General features: G+C 34.7%; 3 protein-coding genes and 2 pseudogenes across 4 annotated transcripts; all 5 read right to left on the reverse strand.

Annotated features, from left to right (window-relative positions):
* Nucleotides 1-430: 430 nt before the first annotated feature.
* On the reverse strand, nucleotides 431-1935 carry LOC120165993. 2 transcript variants are annotated; one of them, XR_005519884.1, is made up of 4 exons: nucleotides 1552-1932; nucleotides 1234-1396; nucleotides 940-1081; nucleotides 431-594 (listed from the first exon to the last, which is right to left on the reverse strand). XR_005519884.1 is itself a non-coding variant. In XM_039175411.1 (4 exons), exons 1-4 carry the CDS (start codon nucleotides 1827-1829, stop codon nucleotides 511-513), a joined length of 504 nt encoding a protein of 167 aa, XP_039031342.1. In that variant the 5' UTR covers nucleotides 1830-1935; the 3' UTR covers nucleotides 431-510. The 2 variants fall into 2 exon arrangements, 1 of the variants encoding a protein (XP_039031342.1); XM_039175411.1 differs by having other exon boundaries at nucleotides 940-973; nucleotides 1289-1396; nucleotides 1552-1935.
* A 363-nt stretch (nucleotides 1936-2298) lies between these two features.
* LOC120166042 lies at nucleotides 2299-4774 on the reverse strand (annotated as a pseudogene).
* Nucleotides 4775-11290: 6516 nt separating this feature from the next.
* Nucleotides 11291-12362, reverse strand: LOC120165924 (annotated as a pseudogene).
* Nucleotides 12363-16308: 3946 nt separating this feature from the next.
* Nucleotides 16309-20776, reverse strand: LOC120166043. Its single transcript, XM_039175432.1, has 5 exons — nucleotides 20772-20776; nucleotides 20125-20494; nucleotides 19985-20042; nucleotides 16852-16970; nucleotides 16309-16695 (listed from the first exon to the last, which is right to left on the reverse strand). Exons 1-5 carry the CDS (start codon nucleotides 20774-20776, stop codon nucleotides 16537-16539), a joined length of 711 nt encoding a protein of 236 aa, XP_039031363.1. The 3' UTR covers nucleotides 16309-16536.
* Nucleotides 20777-25406: 4630 nt separating this feature from the next.
* On the reverse strand, nucleotides 25407-26879 carry LOC120166000 (FCS-Like Zinc finger 8-like). The gene is made up of 2 exons (XM_039175416.1): nucleotides 25594-26879; nucleotides 25407-25491 (listed from the first exon to the last, which is right to left on the reverse strand). The coding sequence occupies exons 1-2, from the start codon at nucleotides 26298-26300 to the stop codon at nucleotides 25422-25424; spliced, it is 777 nt and encodes a 258-aa protein (XP_039031347.1). The 5' UTR covers nucleotides 26301-26879; the 3' UTR covers nucleotides 25407-25421.
* Between the last annotated feature and the right edge of the window lie 205 nt (nucleotides 26880-27084).

Here is a 27084-nt window from a genome sequence, read left to right on the forward strand (position 1 = left end):
AAAGTACAAGAACTAGAGATGATTTCCAAATGTTATTAGCATTTCCTGTCAAGCAAGCTTTCAAAATTTTCTGAAACTCTCATACGTGTGTAAGACTATAATTACTTACGCTTTTGAAATGATCAACCAGCTAGGTGATTTGACAATTACCTTCTCAGCAAATGCTTCTGAGTTCCCACAACAAGAAGGATGTTTTTACAGTGAGGAGGCTGAAGGGGTTGACAAATTGAATTGTAAACGGCAGTATATAATCCTTATTGCAACCCTTTCCACATGCTCCATTGAGATTGTATCATCATAAAAGAGAATCGACAAACCCTATATTTACTTCTTCATTATCCGGTTATCCCTACAGCTCTCTTGTTGAAAAAAAAATGCATTTGCAAAGAACACCATTATTATCCACTTAATAAATTGCAATGACGATGGCTGATGTTAAATTAACATCTTCATTCGATAAGCCATAAACACAACATCTACGTGCTACATACAAATAGAGAATATGCAAAATCATTCATTCTTGCTCATTCCAAATGTATCTTCTGCACCATTCATCACCCTCTCTCTCCGCTCAGATATCATCTCCATATAAGCCTGAAACCATATTAAAAGTTGATTAAGCTCTTAGAAAGGTCCAGACAACCCATATAAGCATTTCCAGATAGAATCCCTTATGCCACAAAAGGAAAGGAAAAAAAAAAACTCAATTATTCCTAAATTATATACCAAAACACAAGAAATAAATATCATTACCACCGAAGTAGGATAGAACCTTCTTTTTAAAATGTGGCCGGTGGATATTGGGTTTACACATCATGAATCAACAAAGCATTTTACCTTTTTAGGTTTAAGTTCGAAAGAGGGCTCATTCTAGTTCAACAAGAAGAAAATAAATGAAAATAAAACACTATAATAGCAAGTAGAATCAAGAATGTGTACCTTGGGATAAGAATAGAGAAAGATGTACCACCATGTGCATATCCCCAAAGTGGCAAAAGCTGTGACCACAACCGAGTGCAAAATTAGCCAGCTAGCGGTAATCACCAACAATCCAGTAAGGGTAATCGTCCATGGTTGACACCTACCAACCAAGTGGGAGCTTAAGATCAGACCAAAACCATGACAGATGCATAAGTAATCAGCTCAACAACCAAGTAAACCCCAATCCATAAAAAGCTGAAAAAAATAATTGATAATTGAAGAGTAAAAGGATAAGATAAGAAGAGAAGTGACCAGGAAGGCTTTGTGTCCCAAATGATTCATACTCGAGAGATAGATGTACCACCATGTGCATATCCCCAAAGTGGCAAAAGCTGTGACCACAACCGAGTGCAAAATTAGCCAGCTAGCGGTAATCACCAACAATCCAGTAAGGGTAATCGTCCATGGTTGACACCTACCAACCAAGTGGGAGCTTAAGATCAGACCAAAACCATGACAGATGCATAAGTAATCAGCTCAACAACCAAGTAAACCCCAATCCATAAAAAGCTGAAAAAAATAATTGATAATTGAAGAGAGTAAAGGATAAGATAAGATAAGAGAAGTGACCAGGAAGGCTTTGTGTCCCAAACTGATTCATACTCGAGAGATAGGTTGTCAAGATAACCATCCATGTCTTCGACGACACCGTTTTCGTCCAAGAATAGGTATTCTTTCTGTTTGGGGTCGTTCGGATTCCCCGCGAAAGCCACTGCCTTGTATTGAAGCTTTGAAGTGAAAGTAGCGGAGAAAATGGGGTCATAAAAGTGGGTTTTCGGGGCAAAGTTATTGAGAGGTTTTGGGACTGCAGACGGTGTGAGAGGGAACAGAGACGATAGAGTTCCCATGTTTTTTTTTGGCCTTTCGGGTACAACTGAAAGCTCTTCCGCGTAGGATCTTTTATTGGTCTCAGCAAACGACGCCGTTCGGTCTGGTTAGAGACTATACTTTTAGATATTTTTTGACTCTGCGGCGATTATCCTGATAATATAAAGAAATTGGGATTCTAAAATGGATACATGTCGTCATTGGGAAGAATAATCTCTTAAAGGCGACGCGGCAAGCTCTTTGTTAGGATGAACCCTCCATAAACTCTTCAGTTTACTGCTTCATGAACTTGGGAAAACAAAATTTGAGATTTGATTATCATATTTGTTTAACCTATCTTATTCCTTATACCACCGGTTAAGAGTTGGAATTTTTTATAATTCACACTCAATTTTATTCTTTATGATTATTTCTCTCGTAAATAAATAATAGTCAACGTCATTCTCTAGTCGATTACAATTCTTTACTCAAATTAAAACGAATAAATAGTCAATCGTCGGCGAGACCGATTTGTTCCCTGCAACAATATACACAATCTACCTGTATTATGTAAGGTTGTTCCGCTTTGAATTGCACTATTGACACTGAAAACATAATGAAGATAATTAGATAATAAATGTTGAAGACATTAATGTGAGTGTGATAAGGAGAACTCTCAGATGACTAGAAACAGCTATTTGCAGATTAGTCTGCAACTATTGTCACTAATTATGCTTCCAACTTCATCTTATTATCTGAAGGAAACGTTTTGAATCTGAACATGAATAGCTTCATGAGATCAATTCGCATATTGTTTGCATGGATTCAAAACTCAAACGCAGTATGGTACCTGCAATACCATCGACACTTTCCACTGCTTCTCATTCCGTCACCTTCCTCTTTTTCACCTTAAAAGAAGCTAAATAAATGCAGATGAGAAAAACATTGCACACCTGTTCCATGACCATCCTTAATGTAGTATTGTAGTTCATGAGAATATCCAATTTGTATCGATCCCGAATGCCATGGCCTTCAATTTGAGGAATCGAAAGTCTTCAATAACAGAGGGTCATGTTTCTTGCAAACGTCAATGCCGGACAGAACAAGAGGAATCTTACTGATTGCTAGCAGATCCTGCAATCCATTAGTCTACATACCAATTCTCCAAACTAATTAGAACTCTGGTTGATGTGTCGAAAGCAACCAGAGCAGTTGGTTTATGCTGTTAACGTGAAATAGCAACAAGACAAAGACACAAAACAAATGAACCACAACATGTCAACATCTATGTTGCTTGTACTATTTTTGAAGCACATCTGTGAAAAATCATAGCAGAAAAGTTTGTGTGGGGGGGGGGGATGTTACTTCTATTCATGTTTCCAATCATACAAGATTAATGAAAAACCGAGACTCTGCACTTGGCGATCTCTAAACTTTTGAGGGCAAGGCCATGTCAATGCAGACGGATCAAGTGCAGACTGGCCGGTCGAAAACTTCTCTGTGGAGACGTCGCAAGTTTGAAACATGAAAACGGCTGTGGCCATAGCATTGCCGAATAGCCAGTTGTGCACATCCCAGAACACTTCCACCGGAACTCCATCCACCAAAATGGTCTGGTTGCCACGGAACTTCCACTTGAGCCTGTTAACCTGCATCACCGTTTTACTATCGAATATCGATGCGGATAACAAGGTTGGGGTCGTTAAGATCAACAGCGTCACACTCGATCACAACATCATGAATCAGTCCCTTGCCACAAAACTGAGCCTTGGCACAATAAAACTTCTTTCCAAAAACATGTTCTCTCTTTGCAATGAAAACAGCATCTGAATTCACAGGAGTTTTAACGTCAATCTTCTTGTATGCTTCCTTTTTCAAATCCCCAAGGAGCAACACCATCTCCTGGTCGAATGCAACCGCCAGGTAAAATCCTTGAACCGGTTCTGGACCAGAACCAAATCTAGCATTAGACAAGTTGATGCTTGGAGATCCGAGACAGATGATGATGAGATGTCAGATTGCACCTTGATGGCGTTGAGATACCATGAGTTGACAGATCAACGCAAATGCGAGAATTGATTGTGATATGTTTCTTATTGGGCCGTTTTGAGTGTGTTTCATCCTTTTGGCCATAACTTTGGCTACGGGTGTCAGAATCGCGCATAAGACCCTAATCTGAAAAGCTCTTTTCGACGCGCACGCTGTACACATCGAGCTACGCTCCATGTGACCTTTTTTCGACCTCAAATTCTGTCGTTTTCTCCTCCAAATCACTAGATTTAAATATTTTTACTATTTATGATAATATTTCGATTGTCAATTAGAAAGTCATTTTAAATCCGATTTCGGCCGGATTTTTTTGCAGATTGCTTATTTTATTTTAAATTTCAATTTAGAGTGATTTTCGAGATTTTGCTATTTTTGATAAAATTTCGATAAACAATATTTTTTGCTATAACAGTCCGACTTGTGGACTGATTTTCGATGATTTTGATTTCATAATATTTTATTAAACCCTAGAGACTTTTTTCTCTGATTTTTGGACGAATTTTCTATTGTGAATCATTTGTTGGAACTAACCTGCAGAATAATCGTTATTCTGTCTGGCTTCACAAGTCCCAACATATAACAACTTTACCAAATCTACATCTAAATTCTTCCATCCTTTTCTCTTGGAGAACAACCAGGGCTTTATGTGGACTTTACACGAACACTGATTGGCTGAGTCATCAATAGAAACACCAAGGCCTTGACCCATCAGATTCTTGGTCCATGAAACCGTAATTATCAATGAACGACCTTGTAGTTTACACTGATAAACACAAGTCACCAAGTTTTGAGCAGCTTTGACTGCACTTGAAGACGATGAATCGGCTACTTGAACACCGTATTCACCAAAACAAGAAGGAAAGTCCCTTATTATAATAACCATAAAAGGCAAAACTTTTTCCACCCCTCTTTTGCTAATCCTCCTCCCTGTCAAAACAAAAAACACACACAAAATAATCCAGAAAATCTTGAAAACCGTGTTCCTCAATGCTCAAGAGTGATACGGGTGTCGGACAACTTCAAAGGTTGTAAACAAGAAAGAGAGAGGAGCTTTTAGATTTGCTTTACTGCCTATGTCTATTTTAAGTCCATCTGAGGAATGGCCTAAATATTTTATTTTAACAGAAGAAAATTCAATAAATTAATTAATAAAAATGAAATGGCAAACTGGGTCTCTCCCTTATTTGCAATTCACGTACGCTTCTACCTATTATTATTTTACATTTTTTGGTCAAATAATATGTCGGTCACTATTTTTTATTCTCATCAATATCATCTCGTTCATCCGTCATCGACGTAACATAAACTGACCAATAAATAAATAATGTTGCTTCAAAATTTAAAAAAATATATACTTTGGATGAATAGTGGTCAAGAAAAAAATACTCAAAAATAAAAAAAATCATGACAATATATGTCACATCTCAAATTGGAACTAAATTGAAAGTATTGTAAAAGTCTAGAAGTTTAGGGACTTAGGGAAGAATTTACCCAAAAGTTTAAGTTGGTTTAAAAACCGACACCTTTCTTCTCCACTCTTTTTCCCCTGAACGTGAAAACCAGAAACGTTTCTCTCTATCTAAGTGTGGTGGTGTGCGACACCTCTGATACTATTGTGTTCGTTTCGTCGACCTCATTCATCTAGTATTCTTACCATCGCCGTTTGTAACCAGTGAAGGTTCAAATAGTAAGGTTTTGTGAAAATCTCTTTTCTGTCGACCTTTTCGGGAAACCGATGATTGTAAGTGACTTCTCGTGCTTCAACATATTTTTTGTATTTTTTCGATCACCGGAAGAGGTCCCCATGCGCCTCACGTGCCGTCGGACGAGAGTGATCTTCGTTATGCCGATTTGATTGAACCGATTTGACCCTAAACTAGTCCTGACCTATTGACTTTGATCGATTCGACCCGTTAACTTTGACTATTGACTACTGACTTTTTCGATGATCATTGACTTTTTTCTGAAGACCTCTATTTTGATATTTTTCGACATCCTGGGTACGTTTTCATAGTCTGTTTTGCTAAATTCTGACCTGAAAGCTCTATTTTGCATCGTTTTTCATTTTAAATCCTAATTACGTTAAGTGAATTGTGAGGTTTTGAACTCACTTTTGGGTCTAATTTTATGAAGGTGTCCTCTTGTCTCCAGATCGCTCACCAGTAGACCCTGATCATTCTCGGACTGCTTAGTTGAGTCCGCTCACTCGACCCGAGATACGTGTAAGTATTAAATTAATGATTTTATAGTATATTTATGTTTAGATTATTGGCATCCGCATTTATGGAAGAGTATTGTTTTAGATTCCCGATCTGTAGGATCTAGTACTACTGATCGTGGGAAACATAAGACCTAGTCGATATTGATTATCTTTTATAGTTGTGTCCCCTTGACATGTTTGATATATTGAACGTGTTATGTTATTTGTTGCTATATTCGTAATCTGATTATATATATATATATACGTGACATATTTGACTTTTGAATGTTGTGACATCACCATTAATTTGCATGTTGATGCATTTCTAATTTTTGTATGGGCTTAGTCCACATCTGCATGGGATTAATTCTCCATTATGACATTTGCATGAGATCAATTCCCCTTTTTGACATCTGCATGGGATTAATTCTCTGTTCTGACATCTGCATGAGATTATATCTCTGTTCTGTTTCTGTTGGGATCCTCTACGGAGGGCTAAATCCTCATTCTGATTTTGGTATTCAGTTTTGGATGTCTCATTGTAAGGTAATGTACATATTCTGTCGATTCGGAATGAAAGGTAAGATTGTGAATTTCTGTTAGGACATTCTGCTAGTAAAATATCTGAATTTGAATATTGTTTGATTATTATTTTGTTTATTATTTCACTTTTGAATTTTCTGCATTTTGATATTACCTGATATAATCTAGAGGTCACACTAAGCTTTGTAGCTAACTTTGTTTCTATCTTTCTTTTTCATATTAACCTGATATAGGACCAGTTTGGCTATTGGAGGCGTGGTCTCGATTATATATTGTATGGTATTAATATTTATTTCTCAGATGTGGCATGAGATTATTTTGTTTATTAATTTAATGTAATTAATAGGACTCATTATGAAAAAAGTATTTTTTTTAAAAAAATAAATTTTAAACCCTATAAAAAAAACTAATGAAACTCATCACCTCGAGGTGACGAACTATGCTAGATTAAATTTTTTAAAAAAATAATTACAAATTAAATTAATAATTTTATTGAAAAAATAAATTGTTTACAAAGAAAATTTATTTATAATTCGTCGTCCTGGTTATTTTACGGCGCCATCTAAAAAATTTGAAAATAAAAAAATGATTAAAAATTAATAAATATATTAAAAATATTTGAAAAATGAAGTTAAAAAATTAACTTTTAGCAAGAGGAAATTCAACTAGACTGTTGTAATTGGAGTATAAAAGGGAACCGATACCAAGCCCACAATTGTAACAATATTAGACAGCCTGCTACATCAGTTTTTCGACCCCGCTCTACAATTGCAGCCTTGCAAAGCTCCCGATACAAAAAAGGCTAAAATGACCAAGCCTCAATTGGTATTACGACACTCAGCGAAGTTATATAATATAGGCAGATACCGAGTGTGCACCAAATTATCGGATTTATCCGGTAATAATACCCCTTCGATTAGTTGGATAATATATGTTCGGGATGCAAAAATAACCTCGTCCTCAGTAGAGTTGTTCATCACTTGAAATTCGGACTCTAACCACGTCATTCGTATCTGATAGCCATCCATGACCTCGAATGGTGGCAGCTTTCCCAAAACTTCGTAGACCAAACATCATGGGATCGTAATCATTCCGCCTCACGATGGTGGCACATTCATAGGAACACTTATTTGGTAAACGACGTCTTCCAAAGTAATAATCGCTTCACCACTCGAGAAATGGAAAGTGTGTGTCTTGGGCTGCCAACGTTCAATAAGAGCCACAATCAACGCCAGGTACACCATAAAGGCATGTACAAATATGGTTGGAAATAGACCGAATTGCTTAAGATATATCATCATGCGCGAATGCGGATCTCTCAATGTCATCCCGCGCTGACGAATACTCTGTTCTTCTTCCGGCCGGAGTTCGATAGACGAAATGACCATTATCGAGGTGTAAAATTTCTTCTCGAAAAATCATTTTTTGAGATTTTCACAGAAAATATGATTTTTCTCATTTTTTCCAAAACTGTGGATGGTGAAAAAATAAAAACCCTATTTATAGACCTAATCTCAACGACTATAAACGTCTAAGGGATTCAAAATTCTGGAGGAATTCGTCACCTCGAGGTGACGAGTTCCATGATGATTGTTGCCCAAGTGACCGTTGTTGTTGCCCGTTGACCAACAACTATAAATGACTATATTTTTTGAATTCGAGGGAACTCGTCACCTCGAGATGATGAGTTTCATTAATTTTTTAAAAAGTTCAAAATTTAAATTATTTTTATAATTATTTTAAAAAAATAATAAGGGTCAAGTCCCATTTAATACAATAATTTAATGCCCTGCGTGGGACGCACTCATCAGGAGGTGACTAGCTCCAGCTACACCGTAACATTTATCGTATTCCCCAAAATAAAAGTTAGGTGGCCTATAACCCTAAATAAAAAACCCGATAGCCTAGTGGGGAAAAACCCAATCTGGGGCCCCGAAATGCAATCCAATGGCTTCTTCTTTTATGTATATGCATCTAAAGAGTTCATTGTTTAATTTTTTTTTATTAATCTAAAATATGTATAAGATAGTATATGTTTAAAAATAACTCTTAATCAATTAATATTTAATATTAAACACTTCATATTCTTTAGATTCAAGATACTCAAACTATCATGAATTGTATAAAAAGAATAGCAGCTGTTGTATATGAATTGAATCTGAAATTAGTATTAAATTAAGGTTTAATATCAAATCATTTAACGCGTTGTTGATGGGGAAAAAGAAAAAGAGAAAACAATAATTATTAGCTAAGAGGATGAGACTCTCCCGGCACTTCCCTGTCACTAGAGATATAACCATGTGATCACTCTTTAATTCAGAGCAATAATCTCCGATGGGTACAAAATGGACCAATGTTCCGTGCCAACTTTTTAATCATGTAGACAACTATTAACCACTATTAGAAAAAGGCTCAATACAAAATAAGTACCTAAACTATACCGGTTTTTTTAAATAGGTGCCTAATATTACCACGTTACTCATTTAGATGTTTGGGCTGTCAATATTGTTATTTTCACTCATTAAGTGACATGTGTCATAATATGGTGATTTTAAAATTTATTTTTAAAACAATTATTAAAAATGTTATGATATTTATAAAAAAACACTAACTTTTCTCATATTATAAAACAATCCCCAAATCCTAAATCCTAACCTTAATCCATCTCCGCCTCCCTTTTCGGTCACGACCACTGCCACCGACATAGTCCCTACCATCCTCCTACTCATAAGTCGTCGTAGTTTTCGTTGATTGATCGTCGGAATCGCGTGGGATCACAATTTTTATCCTAGGGTTCATGGGGTATAAAACATTGATTCGTCATCGATTGGTCACGATTTCATGGGGGTTTTGGTCGCCCGAGGAGGGGAGGTCAGGTGGAGCTTCGTCGACGGCAAAAGGTGGCGGTCAATGTGGGTTTAGGGGTTGAAATAAAGGTTTTCAAAGTTTTGAGTTTATTTCAAAAATTGTGTTTTCTTTTTAAATATATATATACTTTTAATTTTTTACTTTTAAATAAAATTTTCAAAATTACCAGGTTGTGACATGTGTCACTTAAAAGGAGGAATTAGCACCGTTGACGGTCTGAGCACCAAAATGGGTAACTTTTGTAACGTTAGGTACTGGGATGAGTAAAAAAAATAGTTTAGACGACTATTTAGGAAAAGAGGTATAGTTTGAACACTTGTTTTGGTATTACGCCTTAGAGGGGAAAAAACATAAAACAAAAGAGGGTTTCACGTCAAAGACACATTTCAGTGAAATTGCACTAAGCTTATTATTCTCATGCCATTTCCAATATATATATAAAAGAAAATGAAAGGACAAAGTTGAAGATTCCCCGTTCCTGTTCTGCTTGGATGGTAATTGTTTTTTTTTTACCCATTTCCGATCTGTCCGCATTGAAAAGGATTCTTAGCGGCAAGCTTATTTTATTAAATGATGACAATTTTGGCTCCATATGTAAAATGGACAAAATGATTTGTGTTTGCTTCTGCGTCCAATTGAAGTAAGTGAACTTTCTACCGTCCATGCCTACCCCTTCATGACTTCTTGTGCTTAGAAAACCAACCACCATTGCTCGCTGATCCCATACTCACATGGAATTTAATATTTTCTCAATATAATAATGTTACTTAGCTCGAAAGAGACGACGGGCCGTGCGTGTAAAAGGCAAATGGCTTACATAAATTTTAGAGAATAACATGGTAAATTAAATTTTATTTTAAAAAAATAAAAGAGGATGATGCTAACACCACTGAAAATATGCAAGAAATATTTGGCCATGAAACAATGCCCATCATATAAACAATGACGCCTTGCAGGACTTATTCACAAGAGAGGATTAAATATATATTTTAGTCTTACAATTTGATTTTTTTTATTTAATTAGATATTTGAATTTAGATTGAAAATTTTATTTGGTACCTAAAAGATATATAATTTTAGTATATTGGTTCTAATTGATATTCAAACATAGATTTTTTATTCGATTTGATATTCGTTATTTTAATTAATTTGAATAAAGAAATCAAGTATTGTTATAATTCCTTTGAATCTCCTAAACATATTGAAGCCTTTGGAAATCGAAATCTCGGGAGAAATTCTTCTATTGATTAGAGCCTCCAACCATCCACAATCCTTTGACATGATCAGATATGATTTCAGACAGAATCACATGCTTTGTTAAAGCTAAATATATTATCAAACGATCATATTCATTTTTCCTGCCAATCTATGAGTAATCATTATGACCCTACGACTTACGTCATCTCTAAAAATCGATATATAAACTTTCATACAAGACTGAGAAAAGAGATTTGGCACTCACTAAATCTTAGAGGATTCATTGTCCTTGACTCATTCTTCTATTTGAAATTATCGTTACAGCTTCCCACCCACCCAAATTAGGAGTAAATTGCCTATAACTATTAATACCTAAATTATTGTATCATCAATTCAGATGATATATGTGTCCCATTTTCAAATTCAAATGATAAATATGAAACTTTGACAAAAATATGTAAGAAATCGAGTACCAAGAAGCCAGTTTTGCAAAATTGTTTCAGTGCAAACACAGAAGAGCTTCGCGTGTATTGAGAATTGAGAACACAGCTCCAAACATGAGCTTTACTTGCACATTCTAGTGTGTTTTATTAGCTGTTGTGTCAGAATTTGCAATGTCTCGGACCAGAACCAAAGCAAGACAGCTTAAAAGATAAGGTAATATAATTGCATATGTAATTATATAAGACAAAAAAATGGGACCAACCTTCTGTTCCCACGCACATGTATATATTACTGGATTTAATAATTAATTAATATTCTGATCGATAACCAATTGGTGGTTCATATTTTTACATGCACTGCGATCTTGGTTAATCTTAACGCCGGTAACCTCAGCGATCTTTCCGTCGTTGCCACCGCCGCTGTCCTCCACCGCCATGAGGCTAACAAGAAGATCGGCAAATGCTCCTATAATGAACCTGTGTGTACTTTTAGGATTCAATGCAAGGTAACACAAGAGAAGCTCATGCAAGTATTCCCAGTTAGCCTTGACGTCGAATAAGTCACGCGCCTCCACCATTTCCTGCATGGATCTCCTGAAATCAATGTATGGGTTGGGAGAAACAGTCGGGACGGCGACACTGTCGTCTACTGTAGTCTCGGGGGGCTATGTTCGTGACCGTCGTTGGAGGATTCATTTGCGTTATCGATATGGTTAATAGAACTGCTGGCTAATACGGTACCTGATGATTCCGGCGTAGTGGCGACTGATGAAGGCGGTGTTGATTCAATGATGGAGTTGGAGGTACCCGGAGAAGTGAAGAAGAAGCGCTGTGAAGAAAAAACGGTGGCGAAGTCGGGTTCGTAGTCGGATTCGGGCTCTTGGTCGAAGGAGAGAGATGAGGAGTGGGTTAAGGATTTGGAAGTTGAGTAGTTGAAGGTGTTGTCATAGAGGGAGTTATAGTTCTTGAAGATGGCTGATGATGCGGTGGTGGTGGCCGCGGAGGAGGCTAATAGACGGCGGCTATCATCTGGGGTTAGCGGCTGCGAAGAGGAAGGTTGGGAGGCTAAAGGGAATCTGATCTTTTTGAAGCAGAGATTAAGGTTTTTGCCCAGGCCGTTTGGCATAATTTTGGCCCCCAAAAAAAAACAGAAGGAAAATGGAGTGCGAGCTTAGTAATTCTGATTATTTCGGTGTTGCTGTTTGGTTAGAAAGAAAGTGGAGAGGAGTATGAAAGGGGAAGGATGAATTAAAATATTTGTGAATATTGGAGGAAGGCAGAGATGAGGTGATGATGGCCAAGTTTTTGATGATTCATCATTTAAATTCAACGACGATTACTCCCGTACTATCATTTTACATATAAGGTGTCAAAAAGAATATTGACGAAAGTAATTGAGATTTAATAATTTAATATGGTAAGGTTAATTTTAAATTCTATCATTGTTATTTTTAATGAATGATTTATAAATTTTTATATAAATTTTAATTGAATTTTAGATATGTCACGATCTTAAATTAGGAGAGTTATCATAACCTAAACTTTTCGGTACCAAAATCATTTTATATATCAGGTATCATTCACCAGTACTATAATTTTATATACCAAGTATCAACCAATAATAAGGAATATTACATTTTCAATGAATAAATTTAAAACTTTACTTTAAGAATAACGTAAAAAGACCGCCACAACCCTAAAGCAGTAGCGGAGCCATGACTTCGGCTTGGTTAAGATAGGCAAAAATTCTAATTTTCTTTAGTTATTTATTTATTTTATTGATGGTGTCTATCCTGAAATCTAAGTTTTCTTCGATTAATTATTTATTTTAAGAACGGTGTATAGCCTGAAATTTTATTTGTGTCTAGTTCATTTAAAAATTTTATGTTGTTAATATATATATATATCCACCCTAAAAAAATATTTCTGGATCCGCCACTTCCCTAAACACAAATTAAAGAAAATGTTTTATTTGTATACTTTTAGGATCTTCTATATTTAAAGATTATATTAGATACATTTATAATATTATATGTATTTAATAAACTATTCGATATTTATATTTGGCGTTTTTGATAAATTTTGTATTTATCTTTTAAAAAAAATAGTTATATTTATCAAAAAATTATATATTTGGTAATTAGATTTTCACCTTTTATAAGTATATTATTTGTTTTTTAAACGATTTTAGAATCTATATTAATCAAATATTACGTAGTCAGTACTTACAGTTATAAAACATTACATAAAATAATCCACATTAAATAATTAAAAATAAAAAAATAAGTTTAAATTAATATTTAGTTCATTTTAAATTACAATATATTAGAATGTGAAATCCATATCATATTTTTATACATATTACATTGATTTAATAAATATAAGTACTAAATGCATAATGTTTGACAAATATAAATATCAAATTGTTTAAAAAGAAAGCACATGTTCCATATTTGTAAATTAAAATATTTAGATGACAAATATTTATCGTTTGATAAATATAAATACCAAATTAATTTAAGAAAAAAAAACATAAGTATCACAATTACAAAAGGTGACAAATTCAAATATATATATCAAATAGTGCAAGGAATATATTATATACTATTAATGTACTAGATAATATGATGTCACACTATTTGATGTTTTAGATTGAGTGTCATTATATTTAAAGTTAAAGTTAAACTTTAAACATGCATTAAATTTTGTTATTAATATGTTTAGAAATAAAACTTAATTTAACAAATGTTAAATTTATTATAATTGGATCCAATATATTATGTTAAAGTTGTGAGTCGTGGAGTTATATATAAATTGAGAGAGGGAAAGGGGGGGGGGGGTCTTAGATGAAATGGTAACGCAATGCGATAGAAAGAAAGGGAGAGGTCAGTGTGGTGGGTTGCAAGACAAAGTAAGATGGTCCAGTGAATGTTAAAAGAACCAAAGGCACATGGTGGTGGGAGCCCCAAGGTGGACCAATCCAACTAACATGCACATCTTGCTTCCGAAGGGCCCGCAACCACCGGTTCAGATTATCCACTTCCACTCCAAACCCTGAAGCGGTGAAGAAAATAAGCAGCTGCTGCTCTAGTCCTCAGATAAGGACGTTTGCAACCACTGCCACATTACAAAATCAAAAGTCGAGCATGAGATATCAACGACACGTTTGCAACTAATTACTACTCATTAGAACATTGGGGCATGAAAATCGTCGTTGATCTGGTAGGAGAGCTGTGAATTCAATCGTGCTAAAACTCTGCTGGCAAACACACAGATGTCTCAGTTTGCTCTTATTATATCACACAATCACAACAATGACATTATATACTTTGCTGTCCAATAAATAATACCAACAAGTTTCAATGCAACGTCCACACGTGATCGCTCATCACATGGCAACTAAGGGTTTTTGTACTCGTTGCTTGGATTAAAACTTATCCCAAAGTGTTCAATATTACATCGTATTTTTATCAAGTAGATCGTATTATGATTTTTTCTGATTAGAACAAATAAATTTGAGTCGCAATCTCTAATATAAATAGCATAAACTATATGTTTAGTATCTAGATTATTTCTTTTATTTTGTTTTGGTACTCAAACTTTATTTTGTTTCAAAATCATATCTAACGTTTAGTTTATGTTTTATTTTATTACCCCATCGTTAAAAACTTAACAGTGATGTTGACATGTCATCATAAAGTAATTGCAACTCATATGTTCTGTTATTTTTTAATTACAAGTATCAAATTAAAATATAAACTAAACATTAAGTACGATTTAAAAAAAATTTGAGTATCAAAACGAAATAAAAATAGTAGTATAAGTACCAACGTATAATTATCCATATAAATTATATGGAAGGACAGGGAGATCATAAAATGACTAATCATTGACCCATAAATATTTAAAGAAAAGAAGAAGGCTTATTTATCGTACTTGTCATGTGTACGACCAGATGATGAGGTTTCAGATCTTAGAAGCGAGCTGTAGGAGCTGTCGTGGTTTGGGATCTCTGCCCCATAAGCCACCCAAACGTGCTTTGTGAAAAAACTTCGTCGCCTGTTATGTGCATAAAGTTCTACAATCTGATATCCTTAATATATAATTAAAAAAATATGTTATCGATTTTGTTATTATTTAAATAATAATGTTTCACTGCTTTCACCTAATCTTTCTATCATTTTTTTAGATATTTTAAAACCACATATTTTAAATTAGAGTGGAGTATATAAATAGAAACTTGATTATATGATGTTACTTTATTATGATTTTCGACTATCATAACTATAATAGTAAGTTAGTTATATGATATTTTTTGTCGAGTCTCTTAACTATTAAAAGTTATAAAATGATCACTCATCGATTCATATATTCTAAATTCGTCTTTTACTATTAAGAAATTAAAGATCGTATTAGTTAAACGTTAACTTGTTAACCGTGATGTTATAAAATTTGATCATAAAACTATTTGAGTTAAAGACACATTATGTCATATTTTCGATACCTCATGTCATGTCAGTTGATTTTTTAATAATGAATAACGAGTTTGAAACATATGAATGGTTGAGTGACTATTTTGTAATTTTATTAATTATGAAATAAACAAAAAATATCTTATAACTAGAGGACCATTTATGTATTTTGTCCTTTAAAATTTAGAGAAATTTTAATAGTAAAAATAAATAGTACCCGTATTCGAGTCGTGACATTTATAAGATATATATGTTAATAATATCTAAAAAGCTATAAATAAATATTATTTTATGATATCTTAAATTAGTAAGATCTAATTATACGGTGTAAAACTTATTTTTCTAGTAATATTGAAAAAGAGAAATTAAAGATTTAGATTAATAATAGAAAATGAGAAGATATTCATTGAAAAAATAAAAAAGAAATTAATCTTAATTTTTAATTTCCCACAATCTAATGATTATAAAAAAATATAAAATTAAAAGAATTTGAAATATTATAAATGAATCTTAATCCATATATATATCGACATGGGACTGTAAGCTCAACCAATCAAATAGTAACATTGACATGGCAGCTTCAATTTATATTTGCATTTTCGTTGTGGAGTCGTTTTCTTGAGCCAACCCAATTCAGTTTCCTTTTACAAAAACCTCATTTCTCCAATTACGAATTGTGCTCGTGACCTCTACATCAGAAACTATACCAGCATTTTATCATTAACAATGTTAAATTAAAAATTAAAACTTAATAAAATTACATTTATATAATTAAAATTAGGAGTATCATCTTAATTCATAAGACTGTACAACAAGAATTAAAATCCACAGCAATAATAAAACTCGCAACTTGAAATATCATGATATTCCAAAAGCTCCTGGTTATATAATTTATATCATCTCCAAAACGACCCTTGGCTTGCTGCAAAATTCGAATACAAAAGCTAATATATGCAGGCATTCCGGCGGAATCATCTTAATCGTGCATGTTCACCTTAGCGGCTTTTGTAATCGTATCCGCCACTCCACCGGGCCTTGCGGTGGCTTGACTCCTCCCTCTCAGCTCTGCAACTTTCACCGCTTCAGCATCTTCGCTTGTCACCGCTTTATCCTGAGGCAACTTTGAAAGAGCATCCTATTGCAATGAAAAACAATTCCCCAGATTAATAAATTAGCATTCTTTTAACCTAAATATGTAATCTTATATAGGTGCGTGGTATCTTAATATTTACCGCTAATACGTCTGAAATGGTGAACTTATTAACGTTCCGCGCTGCATTGGCATTGAAACTGGCGGCGGCTTAGGCTTTTCCGCCCAACCCACCACCTTGCATTTCGTCGCCGGTTGTATTGCATCTCCTTTCTGCTTCTTGTATTGCACTAGCGTCGCTTGATTCAACGGGTTCATCTCTGACAGATACGGCTGCCGTCTCTAGAACTTCGCCGATGGTGATGGGTCCCAGGTCGAAGTATTTGTCGATCTGAGAATTCATCGGCGGTGGTTGGCTCATTTTGATTGATCGATCGATCCAGACCCAAAATTTGGGATAATGAGACAACGGGTGAAAGATTTGGGGGTGCTTTAAATTTAATTACTCGTCTATAAATACATGCTGGACATGCGCCAGGATAGAGTTATAATCCTGTTGATATTTGACGCGTGGATTTACACGTTTCGGCTTACGAGAGAGACAGCCTGGCATTTGCAGGCTAATTAGAGACGTCTTTTCATTTCTTTAAGCCTTCTATCAAATGTGTTCCATGCTTTTATGGTTCATATCTTTTTCAAAAATAAATAATAATAACTGTTTCTGTTTTACATAATAAAATTTTTTCTAAAAAAATTGTATGTGTTTAAAAAAAGGTAAATTGTAGAATTGTTCACTTTCATTTGAGTTTTATAATTTTTTTACATTAGATTCAAGACATATAATATTTGATCTCATTCGTTTCGTTTTAATTGTGGTATGGTCACTTAAGGTTAACAGTCGTTAAACCTTTATTGATTGTTGACGTGACACGATGAATATATAAAATTAAAATTATATCATTTTCTGGTAAATAATACGTGGATTAAATTTTGATCATTTTCCTTTTATATTTGTACAATTTTGTTTATCAAATTCAAAAAGCATAAGTTTGGTCACTTATTGTTTTATTAAGTTTTGGTCACTTACGTTATTATTTTATTAAGTTTTGGTCACTTAGACATTGAATGTCGTTAGTTTGATGACGTGACCTATTAGTAAAATAGTTTAATTTTTATTTTAACCCCTAAACGTTAGACAAAAATTCTAATTATGAGTCTTTTTTGTAAATTCAAATTAGTTTAGAGACAACATTTCAATTTACCCATGTTTTAATATTTTTCTCTCCAACCTCTAATATTGCCTCTCTGTTCCTTCTTCAGACATCTCTGCTCCATTACAATAGCCTTCTTGTTTCTAACTATTATTTGTAATTATTTGAAGTCAAATTAGGTGAGTTCTCAATTGTAATAAAGGTATAAAAAGAAGTAATGAAGATCGTGAAAAATGTAGAGAACACACCATCAAAATTCTGAAAAGATTCAACACACGGCAACGCCACCTTCTCGAGCCAAGAAAACTAGAGTTTATCAACGACGACGTTATTGATGACACGGTATCAGATTTCCATCTCCGGTGCGTTGTTGAACAACAAAATTATCGTGATGCGAAAGATTGTCAAGAACATTTCGTCACATCAGAACGTGATCGACCTCCACGACGTTTATGAGGATCAAGCCGAAATTCACTTAATATTAGAGTTATGCTCCGACAGTGAGTTGTTCGATCGGATCGTCACAAAAGGATCCATCGATTATGTTTTACCGGAGGCATTTTCTCAAGGAAAAATCACCATAAATAGTGATATCTGGTTGTCGGGTTATTTGTATCCATGGATTTGTCTTCTTGTTCATTGTTAGATTTGATATCATGCAAACTCAATCTTTGGAAATTGAATTTTAGTTTAATAACTGAGATTACCATGCTTCATTTTATCTCTAAATGCCTATCCTCTCATTTTTCTCTGAACTTGAACTTGTGGTGTTATTATTTGTTATTGGAAATTGGAAATCTTGTATTATTCTTGAAATGCAATATGAGTCCTTGAAAGAAGACAAATGGAGCAATGAAACAGAGATGTCTGAAGAAGAAGCAGGGAAGATGAATAACAATAGGGTTGGGAAGAAGTAGGGAGAAGATGAATAATAATAGGGTTGGGAAGAAAACATATTAAAAATGGATCAATTAAAAAGTTGTCCCTGAATTAATTTGAGTTTACAAAAAGACCAATAATCAATATTTTGTCTAAAGTGTAGGTTAAAATAAAAATTAAATCATTTTACTAACGGGCCACGTCATCAAACTATCGGCATTTACCGTCGAAGTGACCAAAACTTAATAAAACGATAACGTAAGTGACCAAAACTTAATAAAATGATAACATAAGTGACCAAAACTTATATTTTTTAATTTAGTGAGCAAAAGTATATAAATATGAAAGGAAAATGACCAAAACATAATCCACGTGTTATCTAAATTGAAAATGATGTAATTTTAATTTTATATATTTATCGTGTCATGTCAATAAACCGTTAAAGGTGTAACGACTGTTAACATTCATTGGCCACATGTTAATTAAAATGAAATGAAATTGAGCAAATATTATATTTTTTGAATTTAGTAAAGAAAAATTTATAAAACTCAAACTAAAATAATCATTTATGTAGTTTACCGTTTAAAAAAATTAAAATTATATATATGCTCTATAATGATTGAAGAATGAAGAGTATATGTTGAAATTTAATGAAAAGTATTCAAACAAAAGTAGAATATTATTAATTAAATAGATATTTTGGGAAGAAAATGATAAATATATATAGTTAATCTTGATGCATGATAATTGTGAACGTAACTATTCATGTCTAAAATTTTTAAATTATCCCATTATTAAAATTTTTAAAATTTAATATTATTTTTTAAATCCTGAAAAGATACTAATACCCCACATAACATGAAAGTTATGGAATTAGCAGATGAGTAAAAATTTAAAATTAATTGAGATGATTTAGAGTTCCGATTATAACTAGGGGTTAAAAGATAATTGGCAATCCCTCTAAATAGTTCTCAGTCAGGCCAAAATTTTAGTAACTCGAACAAGATTTAATATAAAAATAAATATTTAAATTATATTATTACGGGGAATGCATTTCATCTTAAAAAATTTCCAGCTTTCATTGAATTCATGTGGGTTGATTTTACCATCTTAGGGCCCAGCCTGGAGATATATAGAAAATTCTCGAGCAATTATGAGATCCAAGGACAGCAATGGTTTAATGGTCGCAATTCAATTAACAGTCGGTCGATTTACCGAGTATATTTAATCTTAAAAACTCTTACGGGGATAATGGATGATATAGTAACATTTATAATGTTGGGTTGATTGTGCAGTAGCATCCTGTCCCAACTCAAAAGGACCAATTAATTGGGAAATAACTAGGTAATTTGCCTGCAATCTAATCGATTAAATGATTTATTACCGACAAAACATCAGATATAGTGATCTTATTGTAATCGTAAGCCACATGGTCATTGAAATTAACGGCAGCTTGAGCTTTGGCCCCAAGGCCGGCTACGTTACTACCCGCGGCTCTCGCCTCAGCTGCTCGTATTGCTGCTACAACGCCTCGGTCGACCGGTTTGTCGCCGACAGAGATAGCAGCTGCTTCCAAAGCTTCTCCTATGGAGATGCCACTCGAATCAACCGCAGCCGTTGCAGGTGCCGGTCGCACATTACCAAAGTTGGAGTTGGAGATGGGGAAAGGGTTGAAGGCGCAGCACCGATGACATTGAAGACATCGCCGAAGTTGATGCCTTCCTGGTAAGAAGGCTGGGTCTTCTGGGTTGTCGCTGGCTCATTTTTGGAAGGCTTGGAGGGTTCGGGAGAAGCATTAGAGGGCATATAAATGCGTATTCTACATGTAACTTAGTCTGCATGTTTCAGCCGTGTAAAGAGACATTTGGAGCATATGTGGTGGAGTTTCGGGCGTAATATTTAGCCTCCAAATACGAGCAACAGCCCAAGTTTTATCGTCTCCAATTATATTAACATTATAATTACGAGTCCGAATATAAACATAGATTGATTTATATAATCATACCAAGAAACAACACATAAAGTAGACACTTCATATTACTTTACGAATTTTAATTTGCATTATTATTGCAAGTAAAACAATAAGATTTAAGCTCAAATAAAATTTGTAGCATCCTAATTCGATACAAAATATCTTTAGAATTTATAAATGTCTTATATTTCGAATCACTTGATTGACCCATAATTAAAATTTCTATTAAAGCTATAAAAATTTGAACTAAAGAACAAATAATACAAATCTGAAGCTACAATATTAATACATTGAAACAAACTGAAAATATGTATCATAAATTTATAGATTAAAAAATATATGTTTAACATAAAACTATAAATCTTTTTATTAATAATTAAAATGATTTTATAACTAACTATGCTTTTATTAATTTTAATTAAATTTTATTCAATAAAAATATTAAAGATAATAAACATAAATAAAATAATAAACAATTGATCAAGGGTAAATTCTTCATTAAAAAATCTCTTGGGTTAAATAGGGGTGAGTGAAATTTTCACCAAACCTAAGGAGAAAGTTATTTGCCTTTATTATTATTATTTCAAAAGTTAAATAATAATTTAACCATTTAAGTTGAAGTAAACTCTAAACAGTAAATTTTAAATTAATTATAATTTTATTTTATTTGTTAAATAAAATAAAAGTATTATAATTTTGTTGAATTAATATTTTTGATATAATAATATAAATTTATAATTTAGTAAAAATAATTCAAAGTCTAAATTAACTTTAAAAAAATATGTTTTAAATGTTTTCTAACTTAATTAAACTTTTCAAAAACTTACTCGACCGTTTTCACACGTTAATGTTGAAGGATTTTTGGCTCAAAGGATCGATCCCTTAGCAAAAGGATCAATCTCTTTTACCAAAGGATCCATCCCCTTGAAAAAGGATCGATCTCCTAGAAAAATAACCGATCCCTTGGATTCCAGTAAATTTTGGATCGATCCCTCGATGAAAAGGATCAATCTCTTCACCTTAAGGATCAATCCCTTTCTTGCAACGGGCGAATTATTCGAAAAAATATCGATCCCTTTCTTACAACAGTCTAATTATTTGAAAAATTATTGATCCCTTGTGCATTAAATGTTATTTTTGGTTGTAGGTAAAGGTTATAACTTATCTCCAACTGTCATAAACGGCTAAAAACTCATTCCATATTATAAAAATAAGTCAATGACACTTGAATAAGATTACTACACCTATCTAAGCTTAGAGATCAAAAGAAAAAAAAATACATTCTTTATTTTTTTTCATTTTATCTTCTACATAAGTGTATGGAGTTTATTGTGTATCTTTTTAATTTATTTTTTGTGAGCTTAATTCTCATAAACACTTATCATAAGAAGTTTTTTTGTTTATACAATATAAATCTTGTAAAAAGAGGAGAGATTCCAGTTTGACCTTTAGAAAAACTAGAGAGTTGTAAAAATTATACCTTATTCTTGAAAGGAAAGAACAAATTAGTAAATTTGTTAGAAAATCCTTAGTGTGGAGTTAAGGTAGTGAATATAGATTTGGTTAAGAAATCAAACTACTATAAATCTTGTTAAATTTTCTATATTTTATTGTTTTCACACCAAATATTTTCAAAAGCCAATTAATCTCTTTTGACGGTTTTCAATTGATCAAAAATCGAACCTAATAAAATCATTAATTAATATATAGAAGTAATATATTAATCATATATATTATCAATTACATCGGGTGGCACATATTGGTTTCCATCGAATTACAAAGAGGTGCATTTTGGTTTCGTACCGGCCGGTCTCAAAATCTGGCGGTTCCCTCCGTCATTGAAGATTTGAAGTTGTGTTGTATGGCTAGTTTTGTGGGCGAAGCTTCTACACTTTATTCCCCTATTGATAAATTTTATCTTTTACTATTGAAAAGTATTTTTCATCTCAATTCAAATAATTGTATACGTTATGGATTACATCCTTCACACGCAACACCATATTGTATTAAAAAAGATGAGCAAGGGAAAGCGAGATCCGATCATCAATTGGACAAAAGGTGGAATGAGTTTTGCACCACAGTCCATGATTGTGATGCCTCTTCATCATTTAAATATATCCTTTTAGGGGTCATGATAATCAATTCACGTTCACAAATTTGGACTTATCAAAGTATCAAACTTCTCAACTACTACTAATTATTTATTTGTTTCACTCCTCTACGAATTGATCTAGAAAGAGACAAGAGTTCATATCTATTTCATCAAAACTAAATCCGTAATTAAGATATGATTAAGGGTTGTTTTATATTGTCACGCCCTTGGAACTTAAACACCTCGAACGTGCGGCCTTAGTCGCCTTCTCTGTGATTGCGGCTAAGTCAGCCTGAAAACAACCCAAGCAAAGATGCTTAGATACCCAACGGAAGTAAAAACAAGAGAACTTAGCACAATAAGCAAGACAAGAGAACTTTGAGAGAATGCTCTGTGATTTCTCAAAATGAAGAAGTCTTGCTTATTGTGCTAAGTTCTCTTGTTTTTGCTTCCGTTGGGAATCTAAGCATCTTTGCTTGGGTTGTTTTCAGGCTGACTTAGCCGCAATCACAGAGAAGGCGACTAAGGCCGCACGTTCGAGGTGTTTAAGTTCCAAGGGCGTGACAAGTGGTACCAGAGCTAGTTTTGCGAGAAATGGCACAACACAACAATGACGAGGTCCCAGCAGCCAGTGAAGTGATGGAGACTCGTGCTGTTGCGGCGAAGAAGCGTGGAAGCTCGAAGGATGTCGTGGCATCATTTGAGCAAAGGGTTGGCAGATTGGAAGATCGATATAACGAAGTTCAGGAGACTCAAGACTCGGTTGAATCTCGCTTGGAGAAACTGGAGTCTGTGGAGGATGTGCTTCGCGAAGAAACCCAAACACTCATCAACGACATGACAGAGACGGTGGATGAGCGTACCCGAGGTCTCGAGAGCATGTACTTGGCCATGAGGGCCGAACTGATGCGGGAGATATGAAGGAGCTCAAGAGTGAGCTGCTTGTCTACAAGGCTGCAGTGTTGAATGGAGTGACTGGGGAGGCGCAAGCACCAAGACCCAGGATCGACGTCCCTAAGCCGAAGGAGTTCAAGGGGAGTCGAACTGCCCAAGATGTGGAGAATTTCATCTGGGGCATGGAGCAATTCTTCCGAGGCATGGGCATCGGGGATGATGCCACCAAGGTAAATGTTGCTTCAAATTATCTTGCTGATGCTGCTATGTTATGGTGGCGACACAGGTGTTCCGAGAGGACGGATCCGGTTGGGACATGAGAGGAGTTCGTGGGCGAACTCAAAGAGCATTTCTACCCGAAGAATGCTGTGCTCGAGGCTCGAGCAAAACTGAAACAGTTGAAGCATGACCGTACAATCTTGGAGTATGTCAAGAACTTCACTGAGATCAAGATGCAAATTCCCGACTTAGGTGAGTCAGAAGGGTTCTTTGCATTCATGGATGGACTACAACGGTGGGCCAACTTGGAGATCCAGAGGAGGGGGAGTGAAAACTCTCTCCAAGGCATTGGATGAAGCCGAGGCCATTTCCCTATTTGAAATAAAGAAGATCGACTCTCACAAACCAAAGCCAAAACCCAAAGGTAATGGTGGGGGAGAGAAGGCCAGAGGAGGCTCCAACAAGCCAGCAGGGGGTAATGGGAAGCAGAATGATCGACCCAATTCCATTCTTCTCTTTGTGAGAGAATAATAAAGCTCTGAGGCATTTGCTCTATTCTTTCTGAGTTCTTAGTTTCTTTGTTCTTGTTGCCTAGCTTGGTGGCCAGGAGTAGCCACCTTCGTGTTAGCACTTCCACACGATAGTCCGACCTTGTGGCTCCGAGTAGCCACGTTGGTGTTTAAAGCTTCCGCAATCTGAAGCCTTGAGGGCTTGGTTCCAACCTTTGTGAGTTTGCACACTCACTTAGCTTGGGTAAGGCTTACTTAGTCGCCGAGAAGACCAAGGAGCGTCTAAAGCGTCTAAGGCCGCACGACCCGTCAGACCTTGACTCTGATATTCCGACGGTGTGAGGCGTCGAAGTTCTGGGGGCGTGACAATATACTCTGAACCAAGATAAATCATAGTTGGGATTTATTAAATGAAGATTTTCAATTTATTATTTTATTAGAAAAAACATCCAAACATAGTTAATTTGAAAAATACTTCCTAAATTATGGTCTCGTGTTCTGTGAAAAATAAAATCAAACCTTATGTTTTACGATAAGCAGTTTAAAGTATTTATTGTATCTTTTATCAAAATATTAAATTAAGTCATTTAAAAAGTTGACAGATCTCGTGTTTTGCAAAACTCGAGATTTGACCTCACTTTTTACAGAATACGAGATCATACAGTTTGAGTGAATTTTTTCGATTAATATTGTCTGGGGTTGTTTTTCTAATAAAATAATAAATGAGGTTTTTTTTTATTTAAAAAAACGCCATAGTTGGGTAGACGGTATGATCACAAAGTGAAAAGGAAGACAGTTGTATGAGTGAAGTAATTATAGGAATAAAGAAAGATAAAGGCGAGTTTAGTTCTCAATCATGCATCACTTAACGTATGGAATTAAGCCAATCATTTAAATAATTTACTCAAACAAAAATTATTCTCATCCTCTTCTTATCTCAGATCTGCAGGTAGAGGAAAAAAGATGAACAAAATAAGAATAAGTGAAGAAAATTCTTAATTCTCGTCTCCATCCAGGAGCATTTCTTGATATCGGCACTCTGGACTGCAAAAAGCTTTCTCACCTCTGGCATGGCAAACACAAGAAAGCATAAAAAATTGATCAGAATAAGCATTAAAACCTAATGTAATCGTGTGTTCGTTTTGTAAAACAAACTTGGGTTTTCACCTGTAAATGTAAATGTCAACTTTCTGTTCAAGATTCTTGTTGCATGTGTGACAAAAGCTAAGGAAACTCCCGGTTGCAGGCTTGGGCTCATTATCCGGTACAGTAAAGTAGCTTTCCACGACGTAGTTACCGAATATGTGTGTGGTTCTGGGATTAGGACCGTGAGATATCACGCATGTATAGTCCTCGGACAGCTCCATTTCAGTAACGGGAAGATCCTTCGTATGGATACAAGAACCAGGGGACCCGAATGTTTGCGATAGATGTGAATTCCTGGTCTTGATTCCAAAACCAGTAGGTGTGAGTGGAGGAATCTGGACTCTGGGTTCCGTCCCAAACAAGACCTTTCTTTTGTTTGGCTCGCAAGAATTGTTTTCACTTCGGTTATCGTTGATGAATGTTTCGAGTATAGCAAGACCGATACCTTTTGGTTCTGGATTTCCAGGAGAGAAAACTTTCGGCGATTTTGGACGAGTTAAGGCAAAGGTATTACACAAGGGAAAGAAGGGTCTGTTGTCGAGGATTGAAGTAGGGCTCTTGATAACTTCGGTTTCAGGGAGGGATTTTGAGGTGAAAGCTTTGAATCTGGAAGAATCGAAGAAAGATGGGATTGGGTTAGTGTAATTCTGGGCAGGGAATGCTTGAGAGCTGTGATCAGCCATTAAAGCTTGCTTGCTGGTCACTGCTCTAGACCTATTCCTCAGCATAACTAAGCTTATATAAATCAGACTCAGACCCAACAAAGTTCAAACATAAAACACAAACAAGGATAAATTGAAGAAAAAAATGAAAGTTTTTATGTTAATAATTATTTCAAAAAGCAGAAACACATAATCTGGGAAATTGAAATGCTTTCTAAATCTCTGTAGCCTCCATGACAGAACATTGAAAAAGAAACAGAAAAAAACTGGGTTTCCCTATTTTCTTTTGTCCCCCCCCCCCCAGATTGTTGGATCGACTGGCTCAACAAGTACTAGACTGGAGAGCCATCATAATAACTCGCATGCACAGCACACGATCAAGAGCAGGCACGAATAACTACTCTGTTACTGCAAAGGAACTATATGGTTGTCTCAGGCAAAAATGGCATAAATTTGCGCATTCTTCTTTCTCTCTATGGGACTTTTACTTTCCGTTAGTCGGCTCTTTAACTGTTCCACTGACAATCTCTTTCTTTATTCAGTTCCTTTCAGCTCTTGCAACAATCCCCACTAATGTGCGAAAAGAGAGAGAAGTGCAAGAGCCAAGAGAAAAGGAAAAAACAAGTTGAAGCTTAAACAGGTAAGAGTTTGGTCGATGGATGCTGGTTTTTAAGGATTAATATAAATCAACAACAAAACCCTATTTCCATATGTAATGGGATCAGAGGAGGTAGAGTAGTATGTTGTCTCCAACACTAAGTAGAAAACAATTTTCGAGAAAGACCTCCGGCAGTCAAAAATTAAAAAATAAAGATAAAATACAATGCATGTATAAATAAATAAATACATA

Source organism: Hibiscus syriacus, unplaced genomic scaffold (assembly GCF_006381635.1).
Source record: "Hibiscus syriacus cultivar Baekdansim isolate YM2019G1 unplaced genomic scaffold, ASM638163v2 tig00111621_pilon, whole genome shotgun sequence".
Lineage (NCBI taxonomy): Eukaryota > Viridiplantae > Streptophyta > Magnoliopsida > Malvales > Malvaceae > Hibiscus > Hibiscus syriacus.